The 20,845-nt window shown below is 39.6% G+C and overlaps 1 protein-coding gene across 6 annotated transcripts in view; it reads right to left on the bottom strand.

Moving 5' to 3' along the window:
- The window catches only part of WDR48 (WD repeat domain 48), a 47,239-nt gene extending 27,254 nt beyond the window's left edge, over positions 1–19,985 (bottom strand). The window contains exons 1-8 of one of the 6 annotated variants that reach the window (XM_024355199.2): positions 19,905–19,978; positions 8,759–8,899; positions 6,061–6,139; positions 5,323–5,405; positions 5,078–5,207; positions 4,883–4,996; positions 3,092–3,180; positions 2,206–2,307 (exon numbers count right to left, since the gene is read on the bottom strand). In XM_024355199.2, coding sequence (XP_024210967.1) covers positions 2,206–2,307; positions 3,092–3,180; positions 4,883–4,996; positions 5,078–5,207; positions 5,323–5,405; positions 6,061–6,139; positions 8,759–8,899; positions 19,905–19,952 — 786 coding nt within the window. In that variant the 5' untranslated portion in view covers positions 19,953–19,978. 6 annotated transcript variants of the gene reach the window in all.
- Between the last annotated feature and the right edge of the window lie 860 nt (positions 19,986–20,845).

The raw sequence follows: 20,845 nt of genomic DNA, 5'->3' as shown, positions 1-20,845 counted from the left end.
TGTAAGTAGAAGTTTCTTTTTTCCTCACCTCATTTTTCCAAATAAGTAATTATAGTTTTTTGTTGGTCAATTCATTAATCAGTAAGAGTTTCTTTTTTTCTCATCTCTTTTTCCCAAATAAGCAGTTATTATAGTTTTTTGTTGATCAATTCACTAACATAAATATGCTTGGTTGTTGGTGGTAATTTTACATTTAGTCCATAGTTGCCAATAAGGAAAATGGGTGGAAGAGAAACTAGATGAAGAGTGATACCTATCAAGTTTGCACTCTGAGACTAACAGGCAGTTTTTAAAGTAGAACCACAATATTTCCTCTGCTTACAATGAGTGTAGCTGACTTCAGATGAAGTGCATTTCTAACTGTACACGTGATACTTAAATCATCTTTTATAGAAGCACATTCATAATTGCATAGATAGGAAACAAGAGATGGAGCAGACAGGTAGAGCTTTAGAAGGTCTGCCAGGCCCATAGCCCCCTTCTGGAAACCATGGAGATGATAGATCCCGCCCAATCCTGGCAAAGCTAACTGAAGAGACACGGGCAACCATCTGAAGTGCAGCCTTGCAGCTACACTGCAAAACAGTGAGGAGCTGACTGCACTGGGTAATTCTTACAGTCATGTGAAAATGAGGCCACAAAGGAACTTGAGAGCTCTAGGAAATGCCCTGGCTTACAGTTAAGAAAATACTTATTATTAACACATATATATACATATACACACACTCTCACCAACTATATAAACTATATATTATGATTCTCACTTTGCAGATGAGCAAATTAAGGACTAAAGTGAAATCCTATCCTGTATGTTTATTGCGGCACTATTCACAATAGCAAAGACTTGGAACCAACCCAAATGTCCAACAATGATAGACTGGATTAAGAAAATGTGGCACATATACACCATGGAATACGATGCAGCCATAAAAAATGATGAGTTCATGTCCTTTGTAGGGACATGGATGAAACTGGAAATCATCATTCTCAGTAAACTATCGCAAGAACAAAAAACCAAACACCGCATATTCTCACTCATAGGTGGGAACTGAACAATAAGAACACATGGACACAGGAAGGGGAACATCACACTCTGGGGACTGTTGTGGGGGTGGGGGGATAGCATTGGGAGATATACCTAATGCTAGATGACAAGTTAGTGGGTGCAGCACACCAGCATGGCACATGTACACATATGTAACTAACCTGCACATTGTGCACATGTACCCTAAAACTTAAAGTATTAAAAAAAAAAAAAAAAAAGATCCTTCACATCTCCAAATACTCCACAGGTATCTTTAAATCTTTCTTCTCCTGGTTCTGAAAAATGATTTCCTTCCTTAGACTAGTTTCCAAACCTTCTGTTCATTTCTGGAGGCGACGGCTTCTCTGATTGATGTCTAAAGCAATTTCTTAGACATGAAATTTTAGCAATTTCATGTCTAAAGTCTTAACTTCCACAGGAAAAGAAACTGATGGTGTTTCTCACTTCATCATCTTTCTACTTGCCCTTTTCTAACCCTATCACAATCAATTCCAGTTATCTCTGACTTATCACTGCATTCTGGAAAAAAAATGGCTGAGTCAAGGGTACATGGTAGACATATGTCATACCCATAAAATGATGCTCAGTTTTTGTTTTTTATTATCTACATTGATGAAAAAGTATTTTCCATTGCTACAGAACAGAATTGTGATTTATAATTCACAAATTACGTGGCCAACAGAGCTAATGTATAACATTACCAAAATGTTTTTCTTTGAAATGTTCACTCTGAGCATTATGTTAGAAAACTAAATTTATCAACTATATCTACATAGTCAACTGACAAAATGTGCCCCTAAGTCAGACCCACTGTGAGCAAATTTTCCACTTAATACACTGGCAAAAAGCATTTGATATCAAAGCTTCCTTTTGCTTTACACAGGTAATGTTTTTAGTTATTTTAGCCCCTATGCACCATAAATGCATATACTCATCTGCATCAGAATTATTCTAAGGAAATTCTTTGTTTTGTTAAAAGTGATGCAAATAGAATAGTTTTTAAATGTAGCTTATATGTGCAATTTAGTATTTTAAAATTTTTTAATTAGACAATTTATAATAAGTGTGGCTTTCGGTTCAAATCAACCTATGCAATAGTATACAAAGTGCGGAAATTTCTAACAAGGTTATTAGGTAAACACCCAAATGAAACTGCATACTTGCGTGCCATCTCTGTTTAATAGCAATGCCTTCACATTATCCGTGTGCCCTTTAAGCTTCATTAGTTTTGCACATGTTCTTGGATCCCATACCCTTAACACCTGTGAATTTTAATAGAGTATTACACAAACTAAATATATCAGTATCAAATTTAAATAACAGACAACTCTCATAAGTCAAATGATAACCATTATATTCTGAGAAGGCAATACCACTTCTGCCAATGGACACTGTCTAAGCCTCCCAACCTCAGGGAATTAGGCCTTTCAAACATCAAAAATGCACAGCCTCTTTATCTTGTCACCATACACACAACAGTTATAGTTATACTCTTACTTATTCAAATAAAACCTTTTGTTTAGCACCCACTAGGCAAAACCACTGTCCATATATTTAATAATTACACAGATTAAATTATTTTGGTTTCTTTATTTTCTAATGTTCAAACCACCCTTTAAGCTCCCCCGATTGGGGCACAGTGGCTCTCATGCCTGTAATCTCAGCACTCTGGGAGGCCGAGGCAGGTGAATTGCTTGCACTAAGGAGTTGGAGGGACAACATGGCGAAACCCTGTCTCTATTAAAAATATACAAAAATTAGCCAGATGGGACAAGGAGTGGCCTGATGCACGTGACGGTGTGTGCCTGGGGTCCCAGCTACTCAGGAGATTGAGGTGGAAGGATCGCTACAGCCTCAGCAGTCAAGGCTGCAGTGAGCCAGGATCATGATGCCACTGCACCCCAACCTGGGTGACAGAGTGAGACCCAGTCTCTAAATAAATAAATATAAAGAAGCTAATCGTAAAATACCTGCTTAAAAAATAGGAGACAAGGTATGTGAAAAATAATTTTTTTTTTTTAAATAAAGAAATAAGCTCCTCCTTACCTTTTCAGTGGACCCTGATACAATGATTGTTCCCAGTTGATTCATGGCCAGGCTATAAATGGAATCTTTGTTTCCACTTAAAGAAGAAGCTATTGAGGATAAACGGAGCTAAATGTTAACAAGATCATCAGCTGTTTAGTAACTAGTCAGCAAAAACTGCAAGTTTAATTATTCAATTTAGAAAACCTTATCTTTATAAGTACTCTACGGAAAAGAAATCTACCTATAATGGAGATAAATCTAAACAGTATTATTATCAAAATTTACATATTTTCTGGATTTGAATATACACAAATGCTCAATATCTGATAAATTGCAGTGCCACTGAAAAGCTATCCGCTTAAATGACATGTTTAAAGCTATTCATGTGCCATAAATATGAAAAAAATGTTCAATTTCAGTATTTTTCAAACACAAATCAAACCAAAAACACTGTTTCATACACCAAGACAAAAAACAAGGTAATACTTGATTGTAAAAAGAAAACAGTACAATGGAACTCTCATATATTACTTATGTGAAGATAAATAGGTACAACCTTTCAGGAAGGAATTCAGACTATAGCAAAAATCATGTTCATACTCTCAGTATCACTGAAGTGAAAAAAGATGCATATGAAACTGTCTATATAGTATGATCCCAATTTTACAAACATATTAAAAAGTTGAGTAAATGAGTTACTACATGTACTGTTTAGAAAAATGTCTACTTGTAGCAAGTACTCAATACAGGTTAGCCATTATTCGTGTTATTTTTATTATTATGTATTAAAAAAAAGTGTGATATCCTCTCTAAACAACTCTAAGCAAGATGTAGCAGAATCTGTATCCACTAAGCCTGGGCCCTGACCTTGTGACAACCTGCTTTTTTTTTTGCTTTGTTCCCTCCCATTAGTGTCTCTTTGAGGCAGGCCTTACATCCAGACTTAAAACCTAATGATGCACCATGACAGCCCCAACAGGGACCAGCTCATGAATCAGAGATAATGTACAGGTGAAAAATCAAGAACAAGGGAAACAGAATGTTGAGACCTTCACATATTCCTGGAAAACAAGGCAAAACAACAATCAAGAGATTATAAACACAAGTCTCCCAACTTACCCTTCTTGGCACATACTAGGCTATATTAGTAAAACTGTATTGTCTATGTCAATGTGAACACTCCACAGAGTCATTATAAAATGGACCTATAATGTAGGGATCCAGAGAATGCAGGCCCATGTCTTCAATGTAGACTTTCCAGGTCAGGCCTAGCCAAAAATGTGCTCCTAACAGTCCCTTCTGAAACCTGGCCTAGAGGACTCTACTAGGTTGGGCCAAGCATGAAGCTCAATTTCAAATCTAGACTTGTATGAGCCTGACTTGGTAGTCTGAGATCTCTTAGCTGATGAATCATCCATGCTGTGAACATCTCTGGATTGCCTCTAGAAGCACTCTACCGTTCTGGCTCTTCTGGAATTGGTTTGATTCCTCAGGGCTGCTCTAAAAGGCAGAAAATTGGATAACTGGCACTGGAAACCTTTTCTTTCTTTCTCCTGGGCATTTTTCATCTTGGCTATTAACTCAAAAGCTCTTAACACTTTAAAAAGTCAGAAAACCACCTACTTTGTCAGAAAATCACCACCTCCTTCAATAATACCTGCTGAGTGTATGGATTTGGACCAGGGAATGCTGTGGGAGATACGAAGTAGTAAGACAGTCTCCTCTACCCTGCAGGGACTTACATTTTAGCTAGGGAGCTAAGACATGCACACGTACAAAAAATAACCAGGTTACACATGGAGAAGTTACCATTTTTAGACTGCAGTGAGGAACTAGCTCTTTGTTGTTCAATCATACTCTTGGGGGCTAGAACGCTGTAGGTAGAAGCACTCTCAAAATATGAAACACTCTCTCGATGCAAACCTATCAAAAATGTTTTATAAACCATTCTTTATTTATGTTAACTTGGATCACTTTCAAAGAAGTTTCTTTTAAACACCTTACTTGTGACAGTGTTATTTGAGGCAGTCAATGCTGTTAGAGTATTCACATCCCAAAGGAATATTTGTCTGTCCAACCCAGCTGATGCTACTAGTTCTTTATCCTTGGCATATGCTAAGGCCTTTACATAATCCTGTAATAGAACAGACATACTATGATCTATTCTGTAGATCAGTAATAAAATGAGCCACACAAAGTACTGAGATCCCAATATTACACTAAAGACACTGAGAACTGTATTGTTTTACCTTATGTGTCCTTAATGTTGACATGCAAAATCCCTTGTGTGCATTCCATACTTTTACTGTCGTGTCAGAAGAAGCAGATATTACTAGAAGAAGCAAAGAATTAACAAACTCCTTAGTAGTATGACTTACAACTTTGAAAACTTATAACAATGTAACATTATTTCAAACTAACATGTTCTCTCTCTTACACACACAAACATACCTAAAAGCTCTTTCTAGAACCTATTGTATATTGCCTCAATTTTTTAAAATCTCAAGACACATGTTCAAAGAAAAAAATATATTTTTAAAACAAGCAGTGCAAACATTTTTAATGTTCCAGTTGAAGGCTCAACTAATGTGATTGAGAAAAATTCCTGTAACTCGGACTGCAAAACCAAGGAATGGATCTCACCAAAATGAGAACAAAAAGAGGTATTAATAAGGCTAAAAGAAGAATACATATAGTACGAGTCTATATACAGTTCAAATGAAGGCAAAACTACCCTTTGGTGTTCAGAAGACAGAAGAGCAGTTACCTTAGGGCAAGAGGGAATAACTGAAAGGGTGGCAAAGGGTGGCACAAGAGGGCTTCTAGTAATATTCTGTTTCTTGATTTGGGTATTCACTTTCTAAAATTGTGTTGAACTGCAATCTCGAAGTGTGTGTACTTTTCTGTATGTATGTTTCAATAAAAAAGCTTATATAAAAAACAAAAAATATATCAGAAGCCCAATAATAATCCAAAGAAATACTTACATGTTTTCCCATTACAACAGAGTACAATGTCGTTTACCCAATCAGTATGGTGTTCCATAGATGCTATATATGGATCTTGCTGAAATTAAAAGAAAAATCCTAAGAGTTTATATGAGAGAATGAAATATATTACAAATGATAGATATGGTTAAATTCTTCAATTAATGTGACATACTGCTCTAGGCATTAAAACTAACACCTGAATTCTGAGTAGAATCTCACCAAATAGGTGATGCTTCCAGGTAACAGATGTAAACAGTTTTGTTTCAGGACAGTTTTACTCTTACTGAAAGCTTAGGTTTCCAGGACAAATACTTCATTTTTTTTTTTTTGCCTTGTTAAAGTGAAGGCAACAAGCTCTGGACTAGGCACTGTGTGTGACATAAAACCCTTTAAAAAGGGTTCACTAGAAAGGACATGACTTGTAGGAATCTGTAGGCTGTGGGGATTTGAATGAGTGGTGGTGAAGGCTCAACAGCAGACAGCAGGGGCAGCAATGAGTCTGATGAGTGCACTAAGGAGCCTGGTCTGAATGCAGAGGGAGATAAACACTTCTGCTTTCAGCTTCCTACTGTTGGGTTCACCCTCTGAATTAAATGTTTTCCTCATGGTACCTACAAGCCTTCAGAGATGAAAGGAAACCCAACGGCTGAGAAAGGACAACCTGTGTCACCATTTCAATTAGGTGATTCGAGATTCTACTTCTCTTACCTGGCTTAATAACCAGGAGAGGCCTTTTAAAGAACAGTATTTAGTTACATCCTACACCTAAAACAGGCAAGTTTGAGACACTTTATGGGCAAACAGAACAGCTCTGTACAAGTCTGTTTGACAAATAATGCTATTCAATCTTGTCATAAAAGGAAGACCAGAAAAAAGATGTTTGGGGCAAGACAGGCAGATTTCCAGATTCTTCAAGTTAGTTCTTGTGGGTGTTTTTCTTAATTTGTTTGAAATACTGTGAATGCTCAGAAAGGAGACATTCCAATTCAATTATAAGTACCAAAAAGCATTTCAAAGCCAAACATAGTTTTCTTACTTTTCATGCTTTTGACATTTGGCCACCACTGCATGGTCCATTGGCTAAAGAATTCAAAGCCTGCCAGACTGAAGTTATAGGCGCATAAAGTAGTGGTTCTTTTTCTGAACTGAATATCAGACTTGTAAAACTTGCTAAAAATACACAAACTTTTAAAAATACAAGGTCTAGCACTAGGGTTTTCAAGTTGGGCTGGGTACTAATTCTCTGTCACTTCCTAGCCACATAACCATGGGTTTCTCTGAGCCCATTTTCTCATCTATGAAAATGGATCTGGCCAGGCGCGGTGGCTCACGCCTGTAATACCAGCACTTTGGGAGGCCAAGGCAGTTGGATTATCTGAGTCTAGAAGTTTGAGACCAGCCTGACCCATATGGTGAAACCCCGTCTCTACTAAAATTATAAAAATTAGCTGGATGTGGTGGCGTGTGCCTGTAGTCCCAGCTGCTCAGGAGGCTGAGGCAGGAAAATTGATTGAACCCAGGAGTCAAGAGGTTGCAGTGAGCCAAGATCGCGCCACTGCACTCCAGCCTGGGTGACAGAGCGAGACTCCATCTCAAAAAAAAAAAGAAAAAAAAGAAAATGGATCCTAATAGGTACCTTGAGGGACACTGAAAATTAAAATCACATTGGATATGAAAATGCAAAGAGCGTATGGCACATAATTAGAAGATCAATAAATGCTCTTTTTTTCTTTCCTGATTCTTCTTTTCTCTGTCATTCACAATATAGGTGTTCCAACAAAATACTAAAAGGGCTCGTTCCCATTTGCCTGGGGATTTATCTTTACATATATTTAAACCCTGTTCCCTGCTTAAGAAAGGGAAATCTTTGAAGGGGAGCATGTTGTCTTCATAGTTTTAACACCAATTTTATATTATCTTTATTTATTTATTTGAGACAAGGTCTCCCTCTGTTGCCCAAGCTGGAATGCAGTGGTGTGATCACGGCTCACTCAGCCTCAACCTCCCATACTCAATCAAGTGATCCTCCCACCTCAGCTCCCCGAGTAGCTGGGACTACAGGTGTGTGCCACCATGCCCAGCTAATTTTTAAGTTTTTTTTTTTTGCAGAGACAGGGTATTGTCACATTGCCCAGGCTGGTCTCGAACTCCTGGACTCAAGGAATCCTTTCACTTTGGCCTCTGAAATTGTTGGGATTGCAGGTGTGGGCCACCATGCTCAGCCTAACCTTGTATTACCTAGTTAGGCCGTGTGGGGTTTGTGAGGATCCTAATTACTTATAAGTGAGGAAAATAAAATATTTTTTCAAGATTAATTAGAAATGTAAAAGAATATTCAATCTTTTTTTTAGTAAGGTTACCAAGAGGTTGTTGGAGAACATATTTAAAGCAAAAAAATTAATTGTTGAAAGTAATCCCCCTACTAGCCAAATCACTTTGTTCCTTTGTGGCAAAGAACTCTGTAAGGCAAACCTAGTTTAGGGAGTCCTTGTCTTAGCTGAAACACTTCTGAAACTTTCCTAGGGATGGTTTTTCTCAGAGGCTTACAGAATTCTGGTTGCGATGTCTTTATAGAGTGTACCAAATAACTCAGCATTCAGAGAGATTAAATCTGAAACTGTGAAAAGTGTCATATTAGACAGTAAAAGCCATTTGTCCAAAATTTGCTGGGTACAGATTTTAATCCCTGCATTACCTTGTGCTGATTGACACTCCATATTCTTATGATAGAGTCTCGACCGGCTGTGAAAAGTCTATTTAGTGCTGGATCCAGCTGCAGAGCATTGACTCCATTTCGGTTGTACTTCTCCACTTCATCTCGAATAACATAGGAAACCTGACAAATGTGTCAACATATGCTTTTTATAAAGTACAAGCCATGCAGTAATAAAATATAGTCTACTAGTGGCCAATCTGAAACAGAAAATCCCATGTTTTCCAATATGTACTTTTTCAACCCAATACAAATTTAAATTTTACTCCTTAAAGACTAAAGGGCTGAAGAGAAGGATGGTATCAATGATAGCCTACTCCAACATGAGTAAGTTGCTAAACTACTATAACTGCTTCCTAACTGGACTCCTTTCCCAGTCTTTAGTCCATTTTTCACAAAGCAGCTAGAGTAATTATTTAAAAATCTATCTCAGCTCTGCTCAAAAACCTCCAGTTGCTGACTACTAGACTCATGATTGGATGTAAACTCCTTAACATGGTCTCAAGTACCCTGTTTGTCTTTCTGGCCACTCATCTCTGCTCCAGGTTCTGGTGCATTGTGCCTCCAGACCATCACACATGCTGGTCCTCTCTGTTTGGAAGCTCTTCCTCCGACCTGTCTGGCTAACTCTTGCTGCAGCCTTCAGGTTTCCATTTAAACAATACTTCCTTTAGAAGGCCTTCCTTGACTTGCCAAGCAAAATGAGGTTTTGAGCTCCTATCACATACTAAACTTTTTCTTCAGGGCATTTTTCCCTACTTTGTTACTGTTGGTGACCTCTGTCTGTTCCTTGTGAAAACAGGGGATCAACTGAAAACAATTACACCTAAGAAAAAGCCAATAAGCTGGCTGGCAGCCAGAAGTAAAACTTTCTGATGTAATGAAATAAACAGTTAAAAATTAACTCAAGATGGATTAAAGACTTAAATGTTAAGACTTAAAACCATAAAAACCCTAGAAGAAAACCTAGGCAATACAATTCAGGACACAGGCATGGGCAAAGACTTCATGACTAAAACACCAAAAGCAATGGCAACAAAAGCCAAAATTGACAAATGAGATCTAATTAAACTAAAGAGCTTATGCACAGCAAAAGAAACTATCATCAGAGTGAACAGGCAACCTACAGAATGGGAGAAAATTTTTGCAATCTACCCATCTGACAAAGGGCTAATATACAGAATCTACAAAGAACTTTAAAAAATGTACAACAACAACAACAACAAAAAAAACAACCCCATCAAAAAGTGGGCAAAGGATATGAACAGACACTTCTCAAAAGAAGACATTTCTGCAGCCAACAGACACATGAAAAAATGCTCATCATCACTGGCCATCAGAGAAATGCAAATCAAAACAACAATGAGATACCATCTCATGCCAGTTAGAGTGGCAGTCATTAAAAAGTCAGGAAACAACAGATGCTGGAGAGGATGTGGAGAAATAGGAATGCTTTTACACTGTTGGTGGGAGTGTAAAGTAGTTCAACCACTGTGGAAGACAGTGTGGCGATTCCTCAAGAATCTACAACTAGAAATACCATTTGACCCAGCAATCCCATTACTAAGTATATACCCAAAGGATTATAAATCATTCTACTATAAAGAAACATGCACACGTATGTTTATTGCAGCACTATTCACAATAGCAAAGACTTGGAACCAACCCAAATGTCCATCAATGATAGACTGAATTAAGAAAATGTGGCACATATACACCATGAAATACTATGCAGCCATTAAAAAGGATGAGTTCATGTCCTTTGCAGGGACATGGATGAAGCCAGAAACCATCATTCTCAGCAAACTATCACAAGGACAGAAAACCAAACACCACATGTTCTCACTCGTAAGTGGGAGCTGAACAGTGAGAACACATGGACACAGGGCAGGGAACATCACACAATGGGGCATGTCGGGGGGTAGGGGGCTGGGGGAGGGATAGCATTAGGAGAAATACCTAATGTAAATAACAAGTTGATGGGTGCAACAAACCAACATGGCACATGTATACTTATGTAACAAACCTGCATGTTGTGCACATGTACCCTAGAACTTGAAGTATAATAGTTAAAAAAAATTATCTCAAGTACCTATAGTGATTCTATTAGGAACAATTATACCCTTTCTCCACATCTTAAACCAAAAATGAATTTTTCTATGAATTAAAGACTGAAATTTAATAACCATAAAAATAATTTTTGTTTTTATTTTTTGAGAGAATCTTGCTCTGTCACCCAGGCTGGAAAGCAGTGGCCCAATCTTGGCTTACTACATCCTCTACCTCCCAGGTTCAAGCAATTCTCGTGCCTCAGCCTCCTGAGTAGCTGGGATTACAGGCATATGCCACTGTGCCCAGCTGATTTTTGCATTTTTAGTAGAGATGGTGGTTTCACCATGTTGGCCAGGCTGGTCTTGAACTCCTGGTTTCAAGTGGTCCACCCGCCTCAGCCTCCCAAAGTGCTGGGATTACAGGCGTGAGCCACTGCACCTGGCCAGCATAAAAATAATTTTTAAAAGACAGGTGAATATTTACATAGTCCCTTGTCAGAGAAAACTCTTCCAACATGCCAAGAAAGATGGTAATCTTTACGAAGGAAAAGAGCAATGGTGATCTGGCCAAATACAAGTCAAAACCTTTTCTATGTACAAGAATGTTCACAGCATTGTGGCATTCACAATAATGTCACAAAAGTGGAAACAACCCAAATATCCATCAATTGACAAAACAAATAAACAAAATGTGATGTGTGTGTGTGCATATATATATATATATATATGCACACACACACACTGTACTGACACATGCTATAACATGGATGAACCTTGAAAATGTGCTAAGTGAAAGAAGCCACATATTTTACAAAAGGCCACATATTTTATGACTCTATTTATATATAATGTCTAGGATAGACAAATCCACACAGAAAGTAGATTAGTAATTGCCAGGGGATTGAAGGAGGGAAAAATGAAAAATGGGGAGTAATTGCTAATGAACATAGAGTAATTAAACATTCTGGAGTTAGGTGACCAATAAACAACTTTCCGAATATACAAAAAAATCACTGAATTGTACACTTTGAAAGGGTGCACTTTATGGTATGTGAATTTTATCACAATGTTATTATTTTCTTAAACCTTCTGAATGTCAAAAAGTAACATGAGCAAGACTAAGAGAATAATGAAATAAATATGAAAGAAAGTTTACTCTTAACAAGATTCCTTATAAAATAAGAAAAAGTCAAATTTACCAACAGAAAGAGGGACAAAGTTACAAAAAGGAACTTTTTAAAAAAGAAATGGCCAAAAACCCCACAAATAATCAAAGACAAAATTAATATGAGATTATTTTACCTATAATACAAGAATTTTTTAAAGTAACTGCCATTTTTGTTTCCCCTGAGGATAAACACTTTCTGACAAAAGTTTTAAACTCTTTGAAATGTTCTTTAAAATTCAATTTCCAGAAATTTGTCCTTTAAAAAGGGCCAGGGCTGCAGACACAAATAGCTACAAGGATGTTGTTTTAACCCAGTCTTTTGGATGCAATTAACTGTAACTGAGATCTACTCAAACCAGCTTTTGTTTGTTTGTTTGTTTGTTTGTTTGTTTTTTAAAGGAGACTTCAACACAAGGATATCTTAACAGAGCCCAAGGTCAGGAAATACAGTCATCATTTATAAGAGGCATTTAAAAAATCAAATCATGACACTTCTCTGCTGAAACTTTCCAATGGCTTTTCACAAAACTTAAAGTTCAAACTCCTCAAATGCTTAGTTCTGACCCTGCATCCCCCACTCATTTCAAACTGACTGCCCCCAGCTTCTTTTATGACAGTCATTCCAAACTCCTTTCTGTTCCGTAAACACATCAAGCTCTTTCCCATCCCAGTACCTTCTCATTTACTGTTGCCAGTGTCATGAAGATTCACCACCCCTCGAATCCCTATAGGAATACTCTTTCTCCAGCTTTCATCTTGTCTAACTCACCCTTACTCTTCAGATCTTAGGAGAAAGGTCTCCTTGGAAAGGCCTTTCTGATCTCATTCTCCTCAGGGTTATGACCCTATCTATCTTACCTTACTTATTTAACAGTTCTTAACACATTCTGTATTCTTTTTTTTTTTTTTTTTTTTTTTTGAGACGGAGTCTCACTGTATCACCCAGGCTGGAGTGCAGTGGTGCGATCTTGGCTCACTGCAACCTCTGCTGCCCAGGTTCAAGCAATTCTCCCAACTCAGGCTCCCGAGTAGCTTAGATTACAGGTGCCTGCTATGGCGCCCAGCTAATTTTTGTATTTTTAGTAGAGACAGGGTTTCGCCATCTTGGCCAGGCTGGTCTTAAACTCCTGACCTTCTGATCCACCCACCTTGGCCTCCCAAAATGCTGGGATTACAGGTGTGAGCCACCGTGCCCAGCCACATTTATATTTTTTGGTGTATCTTCTCCATTAGAATAATAGCTCCAAGAAGGCAAGGGACTTGTCTGCCTTGTTCCTTCCACCACCGTGCCCCCATTATAGTGTCTGGCATATAAAAGACATACGTATCATTGCATGAATTGGCTTTCCAAAGCCACCAGGAACCAAGCTAATTTCAATTTGGTCAACTTCAGTCTCTCTCAATCTCTCTTTCTCTGGGGTTCCAGGGCTGCTTACCTAGCTCACATTTCCTTTAACTGAGACTGTGCAGCATATCTAAATCTTGATATCCAGACTTCTGGGAGATTATCTGACTGGTTAAGGCAAGAGTGAAAGAATAACCTGAATGTCAGAATTCTCATTCTAGGTGGAAAGTAATTACTGTTAAAACCAGTCTGGGCCAACCTCTTCAACGGTATTTCCTAAAGACGTGTGCTTTAAAATGCAAAAGAATTAGAAGTATCCTAGTTGGATAAATTCTAGCACGCACATCTGTAAACACAACACTATTCAATCACTTAAAATGTTGATGTAGGCCAGGTGTGGTGGCTCATGCCTGTAATCTCTGTGCTTTAGGAGGCTGAGGTGGGAAGACTGCTTGAGCCCAGGAGCTTGAGGCTGCAGTGAGCTATGATGGCACCACTGTACTACAACCTGGGCAACAGCATGAGACCCCTGTTTCTAAAGAATAAGAAAGAGTTGATGGAGGTCTAGACTGATAAACATGGGCGGAAAGCCATGATATATTTTTAGTGAAATATGTGTGATCCAACACAACAATGTACAATAGTCATTATTATAAAAATGTTTCAAAATATTAAATATTTCAGAATAAATACACAAGTTTTGAAGACTATACATATATAAAAATAACCAGGGGCCAGGCGCAGTGGCTCATGCCTGTAATCCCAGCTTTGGGAGGCCAAGGCAGGCAGATCACGAGGTCAGGAGATCAAGACCATCCTGGCCAACATGGTGAAACCCCGTCTCTACTAAAAATACAAAAATTAGATGGGTGTGGTGGTGCGCACCTGTAGTCCCAGCTAGTCAGGAGGCTGAGGCAGGAGAATCACTTGAACCCAGGAAGCAGAGGTTGCAGTGAGCCATGACGGTGCCACTGCACTCCAGCCTTAAGACAGAGTGAGACAATGTCTCAAAAAAATAAAAATAAAAATAAAATAAAATAACCAGCAGTTATTTCTGAATGATGGGATTATGGTGATTTTTCACTCATTCATGTCTCTTTCATGTGTTCTGAATGTTTTACAAACAACATGTATTACTTAGTTTTTAAAATTTGATCATTTGTTATCCAAGTAATTCTTGCTTGTATTTAGAAAATCAAATAGTAATGACTGTAATGAAAAACTGTCTCTCTACTGTCTGGATAAGACTCCCACACCTAGTCTTCATCCCTAAAGGTAACTAATTGCAACTCAGTTGTTGCTACTGGATAGTTAACTGCATTTCTCTAAATATTGTGCTTATCCTATAACTTTTTGGCTCATCCATTTTAGACATTATCGATTTACTCATGCTACTGTAGATTAGGATGTAGTTCTGAAACTACCCTCAATATCTCCTCCCTCTACTCTTCTAATATAGATACATCCCTATTTTTAATTGAACAAATAATCCGTGCTATATTGTTGTGACTGTAAGGCTATCTACTAAGTACTATATTATGAATACATTTCCTTCCTCAAAGAACTTTTTGTTTTCCCTAGAGTTTTAATTTTTCCTTCTTCAACGGTTTTCTCCACTTTAACTTCAATTTTAATTGCTGTACCACAGAACTCACCCCCACCCCTTTATTTTCTCAGAAGGCTTCCCCCTCCAAACCCTCCTTCTTCTCATTACAATCTAGGCTGACTGCCCTCTAGATCTGCTGGCACAGCTGTCACCTTTGGTGTTTTCCTTTACTGCTTTTCTGGGTTACAGCCATTGTTTCCTGAATTCTAATGCCTCCTTCTTTCTTTGTCCACTCCACAGTTTTGCTGAAATACATCCCCAATACCTTAAGAAAGTAATATAAGAAAAGGCACATGGGTTGGCAGCTTAGTCCTTGCATGCCTGAAAAGGTCTTTCCTCCACATTTACACTTGATTTAGCAATTCTCTCAGCTCTTGAAAGCATTGCCGTAAGTTCCTCTAGCATCCAATGTTGCCACTGATTTCAATGCCATTCTGTTTCATACAGCTTTAAAGGGATCCTATTTTCATTCTTTCCTCCACTCCCTCGTCATCTCCTTCCCTAAGCTTTCAGGATTTTCTTTTTCCTTGGTGTTGTGACATTTCTTGTTTGTTTTTTCTATCAGTTTTTCTGTGCATTTAGAAAGCCCCTTCGATCTAGAAATTTGCGGCACTTAAGCTCTGGGAAATTTTCTTGTATCCATTATTAATCATCATCTCTGTTTTCTTTGCTCTTTCTTGAACTCAAATGAGTCAGATACTGGAACTTTCAAACTGATCCCTCATCTTCTATGCATTCTGTATTATCTATCTTTGTCCTTTCATTTATTTTTGTAACACTTCCTTTACTATTTTATAACTGGAGGTTTTTTTAAAGCAAATTATAGTATGATGGAAAAAAAATCAAAGCAATATCTTCAATAAGGAAATGGCTAGACAAATTATGGTACATCCATTCTATGTGGTCATTAAAGAATGAAAACTATATACGCTGATATGTCTCAAGACATGTCACCTTAAAAACTTGTTATCTGCATCCATTAAAGTACAGAGAAAAAATTTAAAATGTCTGGCTATAGAAAAATAGAGGAAAATGGATTTAATTCTTTCAACGAATATTGACTAGGCACCCACTTGTTGCCTGGCACTATTCTAAATGCTGAGGATACGGTAGTGAGCACAAAAGTCCTCTTGGCATTTAGCGGGGGAAAGAGCTTAACTAGAAGTGGCAGCAAGTTAAGCGAAGTATTTTTTTTCCCCAAGCACTGTGAAGCACTGAAGGAAGAGGCCATAACAGGAGGAAAAATGGAGGCAGAGAGAGCCAATCAACAGACTCAGGTTGTTGGAAAATCATACCACCAAGGGACTGCCAAGGATGGAAAAGACTTGCTTTGATATCCTGGTTACCAGAGAAAATGCTACATCATGTATCTGAATTCACATATTTGATTATGTTTCTGACAGTCACAAATCCATCCCTCTTCCCTCGTATCTCTAGTTTTCCTAGAAGTTGAAGATGGTAGGACATGGACTCATTTAAAATTATGTCTACAATTAATATGCAGTATGTTTGGACCCCTCTCCACTGATTTTAAGTATCATTTTATTTTATTTTTGAGATGGAGTCTCGCTCTGTCACCCAGGCTGGAGTGCACTGGTACAATCTCGGCCCACTGCAACCTCTGCCTCCTGGGTTCAAGCGATTCCCCTGTCCCAGCCTCCCAAGTAGCTGGGATTACAGGCATGCGCCACCATGCTGGCAATTTTTATGTTTTTAGTAGAGATGGGATTTCGCCATGTTGGCCAGGCTGGTCTCGAACTCCTGACCTCAAGTGATCTGCCCACCTTGGCCTCCCAAAGTGCTGGGATTACAGGCATGAGCCACCATGCCTGGCCTCCACTGATTATTTAGCAATATTTTTAAGTCTCAAGGGTTTGTCTTGGCCTACAACTTGACAAGGAGCTCAGGGCTACTGTCTCGTGGTCTGAGACAGTCAGGAGACAAAGTATATTTACTCCAAGTACCCATATATGCTTTTTCCAAGATGAGAAGTTTTCTTTTTGATGTATAAGAGCAAATAATGTGGTAAAAAGTTCAAAAATACAAAGTTGTGCATATTTCAAACTAAAAGATATCCGATGTCCTGTCTTATCTATAATCATACAATCTATTCCCAAAGGGATAATCACTGCTATTACCCTTCCTGACTTTTAAAATGCATATTTCCTTTGTGGAAATGGGAATATGCCATGTTGACTTGCTTTTTTGACTCTCTCTTTGAGGCCTCCCTGGAAGACGAGCAGATCCTAGCACCATATTTCTTGTAAAGCCTGCAGAACTATGAGCCAATTATGCCTCTTTTCTTTATAAATGAGCCAGTCTCAGGTATTTCTTTATAGCAATTCAAGAATGGCTTCACACAACACCCTTGCATAAGTAGGGACAGATATATGCATATGCAATTTTGTAGAATATATTTTTAGATAAGGAATTCTGGGCTAAAGGGAATGTTTATTTAAAAATTTGACAAAGCAAGACACAAAACAGTGAATACTATGGCTCCATTTATAGCAAAAAAATCATGTTAAGTCAGGTACACAAACAGCAAGAGGTATAGAACAGTGGTTCTCAACCAGCGGCAATTTTGCCCTTGAGGGGACATTTGAAAATGTCTGGAGACATTTTTAGTTGTCACAACTGGGGAGATGCTACTACATCTAGTTGGTAGAAGCCAGGGATGATGCTAAAGAACCTGTGATGCATAGGACAGCTCCCTCCCTCAGACACAGTGAAGAATTATCCAGATGAAATTTCAAGAATGTTCAGGTTGATAAACTCTGGTCTAGGATTAAAACATGACATTGCCCGCAGTAGCTTTCTTGGAAGCATGGAGGGCAACTCTAATTTATATTTTTGTTTGTTGGGATTTTTACAATGAACACGCATTAGTTTAAAAAACACCTCATAGACAATGATGGTTCAGATGAAATCAATCCCTGTGGCTTCTCAGGCTGCTTCTATACCTTAGGGACAAATTCCGAAAGTTCCCTGAATCTTCTCTTCAGCAGGTTAATCTAAGACAGCTCTTTCAAAAGTTCTTCATAGGAAATAATTTCAAGTCAGTTCACCAATCTGATTGCTACCTATGAAGAACAAGGTCCTAAGTGCTGAACACCAAACTCTAATTTTGTACTTTGACCAGTGAAAAGTGGAATTATCTATCACCTGCCTCATTCTACGTGCACTGGCTCACATTCAGCCTATTAGAACACTGTTTTTCCAAACCTGCTGCAGTTAATTTACATTTTCTCCATCCCATACTAGTACAATTGCCTTGTAAGTCTTTTTAAAATATATATACTTTATTGCATGCATTTTGGGAGTGGGCAGGCCTGGGAAGGAAGCAAGCAGGGAACACACTGCAGTAATAGGAGTTTTAAGTCTTAATGCAATAAACTGAAAGGCCTGATTAACTACCCTTACTCTCCTAAGATGTACACCACCATAGAGTCTATAATACAATCAGGTTACTTTTTGAGTTATATTTCAGTCCCAAGGAGACATTCTCACTACCTGCCTTGGATGCTGGTGATACTTAAATCCTATCACTAATGCACTGAAAAATTCACCTAATAGGGTAAGTTTAGACTTATTAATTTCACTCATTTCAACAAACATCCAGTGAGTGCTTAAGACACTGTACTGATCAATGAGATCAATAAAACCAAGATGTGAACTAATCAGAAGACTTTATGGCCTACCACCTTCTGCTGGGATTACCTTACTGAAGGACCCCTTCATCTAACTACCTTTATCTGACACTTGATTTCAACCCGCAGAACTCCATATAATGCTGTGTTTTATAAAGAAAGCCTAGGTGTTAATTATTCTTACACCCTTTCAATCCCTTTTCCCCTTTGGGGGCCACCCTAAGTGCTAGGTAAATGTTTAATGAATAAATGCACCAAACTGCCACTACCACATACAATATGCCTGCAGGCAAACACCTGTAAGAGGGCTTTTATTCCCTGCATCACTGAAAATATTAAGTGGCAATAACTGTTTATTATTATTATTATACTTTAAGTTCTAGGATATATGTGCACAACGTGCAGGTTTGTTACATAGGTATACGTGTGCCATGCTGGTTTGCTGTACCCATCAACTCGTCATTTACATTAGGTATTTCTCCTAATGCTATCCCTCCCCCAGCGCCCCCAGCCCCCGACAGGCCCCGGTGTGTGATGTTCCCCGAAGTGGCAGTAACTCTTAAGCGTAACCGCAAACAAAAATGAATTCACAAAGGCATAAGGCACAAGACACACACGGTAAGATTAGACAACTCTTTACCACATGGACAATAAATTACACAAACAATAAAGACAGATTCAGCGATGCACACTTAAGATGAAGAAATGGTGAAGAGGAACTTAAATACCAAAACAATTAAAATTATAATTTCCCCACGCACATTCTTATGTCACTTACACCTACCCAGGGGACAGCTCCCACATAAGAGAGGGCTGGGGGCTCCCAAGTGCGGAATCCTCAGCAGAAACCCCGCAGGGCCGTTGGCGCTCCGCCGCCTCGCCACGCCCCCGCACAAGCCGCTCACTCCTCCAACGCCCACCCCCCTGGGAAACCCCTGGAGGCCTCGGCTCCGACGCAGGGAGGGCAGAGCGCTTCGAAGAAAGACAGAGCAAGGGGGAGGCAAGTGGGCGGGGAACGAGCCTATCCCGACCCCGCAAGTCCACTCCTACAGAAGAGCGGCGACAAGCAATCCCGGGCTCAGAATGCCGCCCGCGAGGGTCCCGGGCCTGGGCCCCAAGGGCCAAGCAAGCCGACCCCCGCCCCTTAAGCCGTTAGCGCTGCGGCCCCACCCCTCGTGGCCGGCCGCGCCCCGCCCCGTTCGCCCCATGCCGCTACCCCAGCTGGTCGTGGCGCCGGGCACCTTCTAGCTGGAGTGGGCCCGGAGCTGCCGGCCGCGTCCGGAAGACCGAGGAACCGGGCTTCCATACCTGCACTTTCCTCCGCCCTGCTGTGTTCTGCCGGTGATGGGCCGCCATCTTGCATGTTGACACTCCGACGTCACTTCCGGAGGTGGCTCAGAGCGCGCGGATGTCCTGCCCCTTTCCCTTTGGCCAAGGGTTAGTGGCGGGGCTGAAGGTAAACAGGCTGTTGTGTTTCCTCGGTGTTGTTCGTTGCTGTGTGGCCGGTAGCCATGTGATGAGGTAGATGCAGCTAAAAACAAAACCATTGTGCAAGTATAATGCTGATGGGGAGAGAGCCACTTTTCAGGGCTGAGGGACCAACACGAATTCACTTGTGTGGCCCTAGACCCTGGCTTGCGCTCTTTTCCGCGCCCTCCCCGAGAGGCCCAAGCAAAACGAAAGCACTGAAAGAATTAACAGTGCTAGACATGGCGCTGGACCATCTCCTGACCTTTCCTAGGCAGGCAGGAGAACCAAGTGAACCAAGTGATTTACTGTTAAGTACCTAAAAATGCGGAGAATTATATCGTGGCCTCAAAGGGGGAGAAATAGAAGTCCTTGCAAAGGAGGTGGCCTCCATCTTCAGGGGGAGCAAAGAATCCGTTTAAATTAAAAGGATAAAAAGTGGGGCCATAAAAAAGAACGAGATCATGTCCTTTGTAGGGATATGATGGAGCTGGAGGCCCTTATCCTTAAGCAAACTAACAAAGGAACAGAAAACGAAATACCGCACGTTCTCACTTATAAGTGGGAGCTAAATGATGAGAACACATGGACACAAAAGAGGGGGACAACACACACTGGGGCCTTTCGGAGGGTGGAGAGTGGGAGGAGGGCGAGGATCAGGAAAAATAACTAATGGGTACTAGGCTTAATACCTGGGTGACAAAATAGCCTGTACAACAAACACCCGTGACACAAGTTTACCTATATGACAAACCTGCACTTGTACCCCTGAACTTAAAAGT

This window comes from Pan troglodytes, chromosome 2 (genome assembly GCF_028858775.2).
Source record: "Pan troglodytes isolate AG18354 chromosome 2, NHGRI_mPanTro3-v2.0_pri, whole genome shotgun sequence".
Taxonomy (NCBI): domain Eukaryota; kingdom Metazoa; phylum Chordata; class Mammalia; order Primates; family Hominidae; genus Pan; species Pan troglodytes.
The sequence above is the reverse complement of the archived record's forward strand: the minus strand, read 5'-3'. Positions and strand labels throughout refer to the sequence as shown.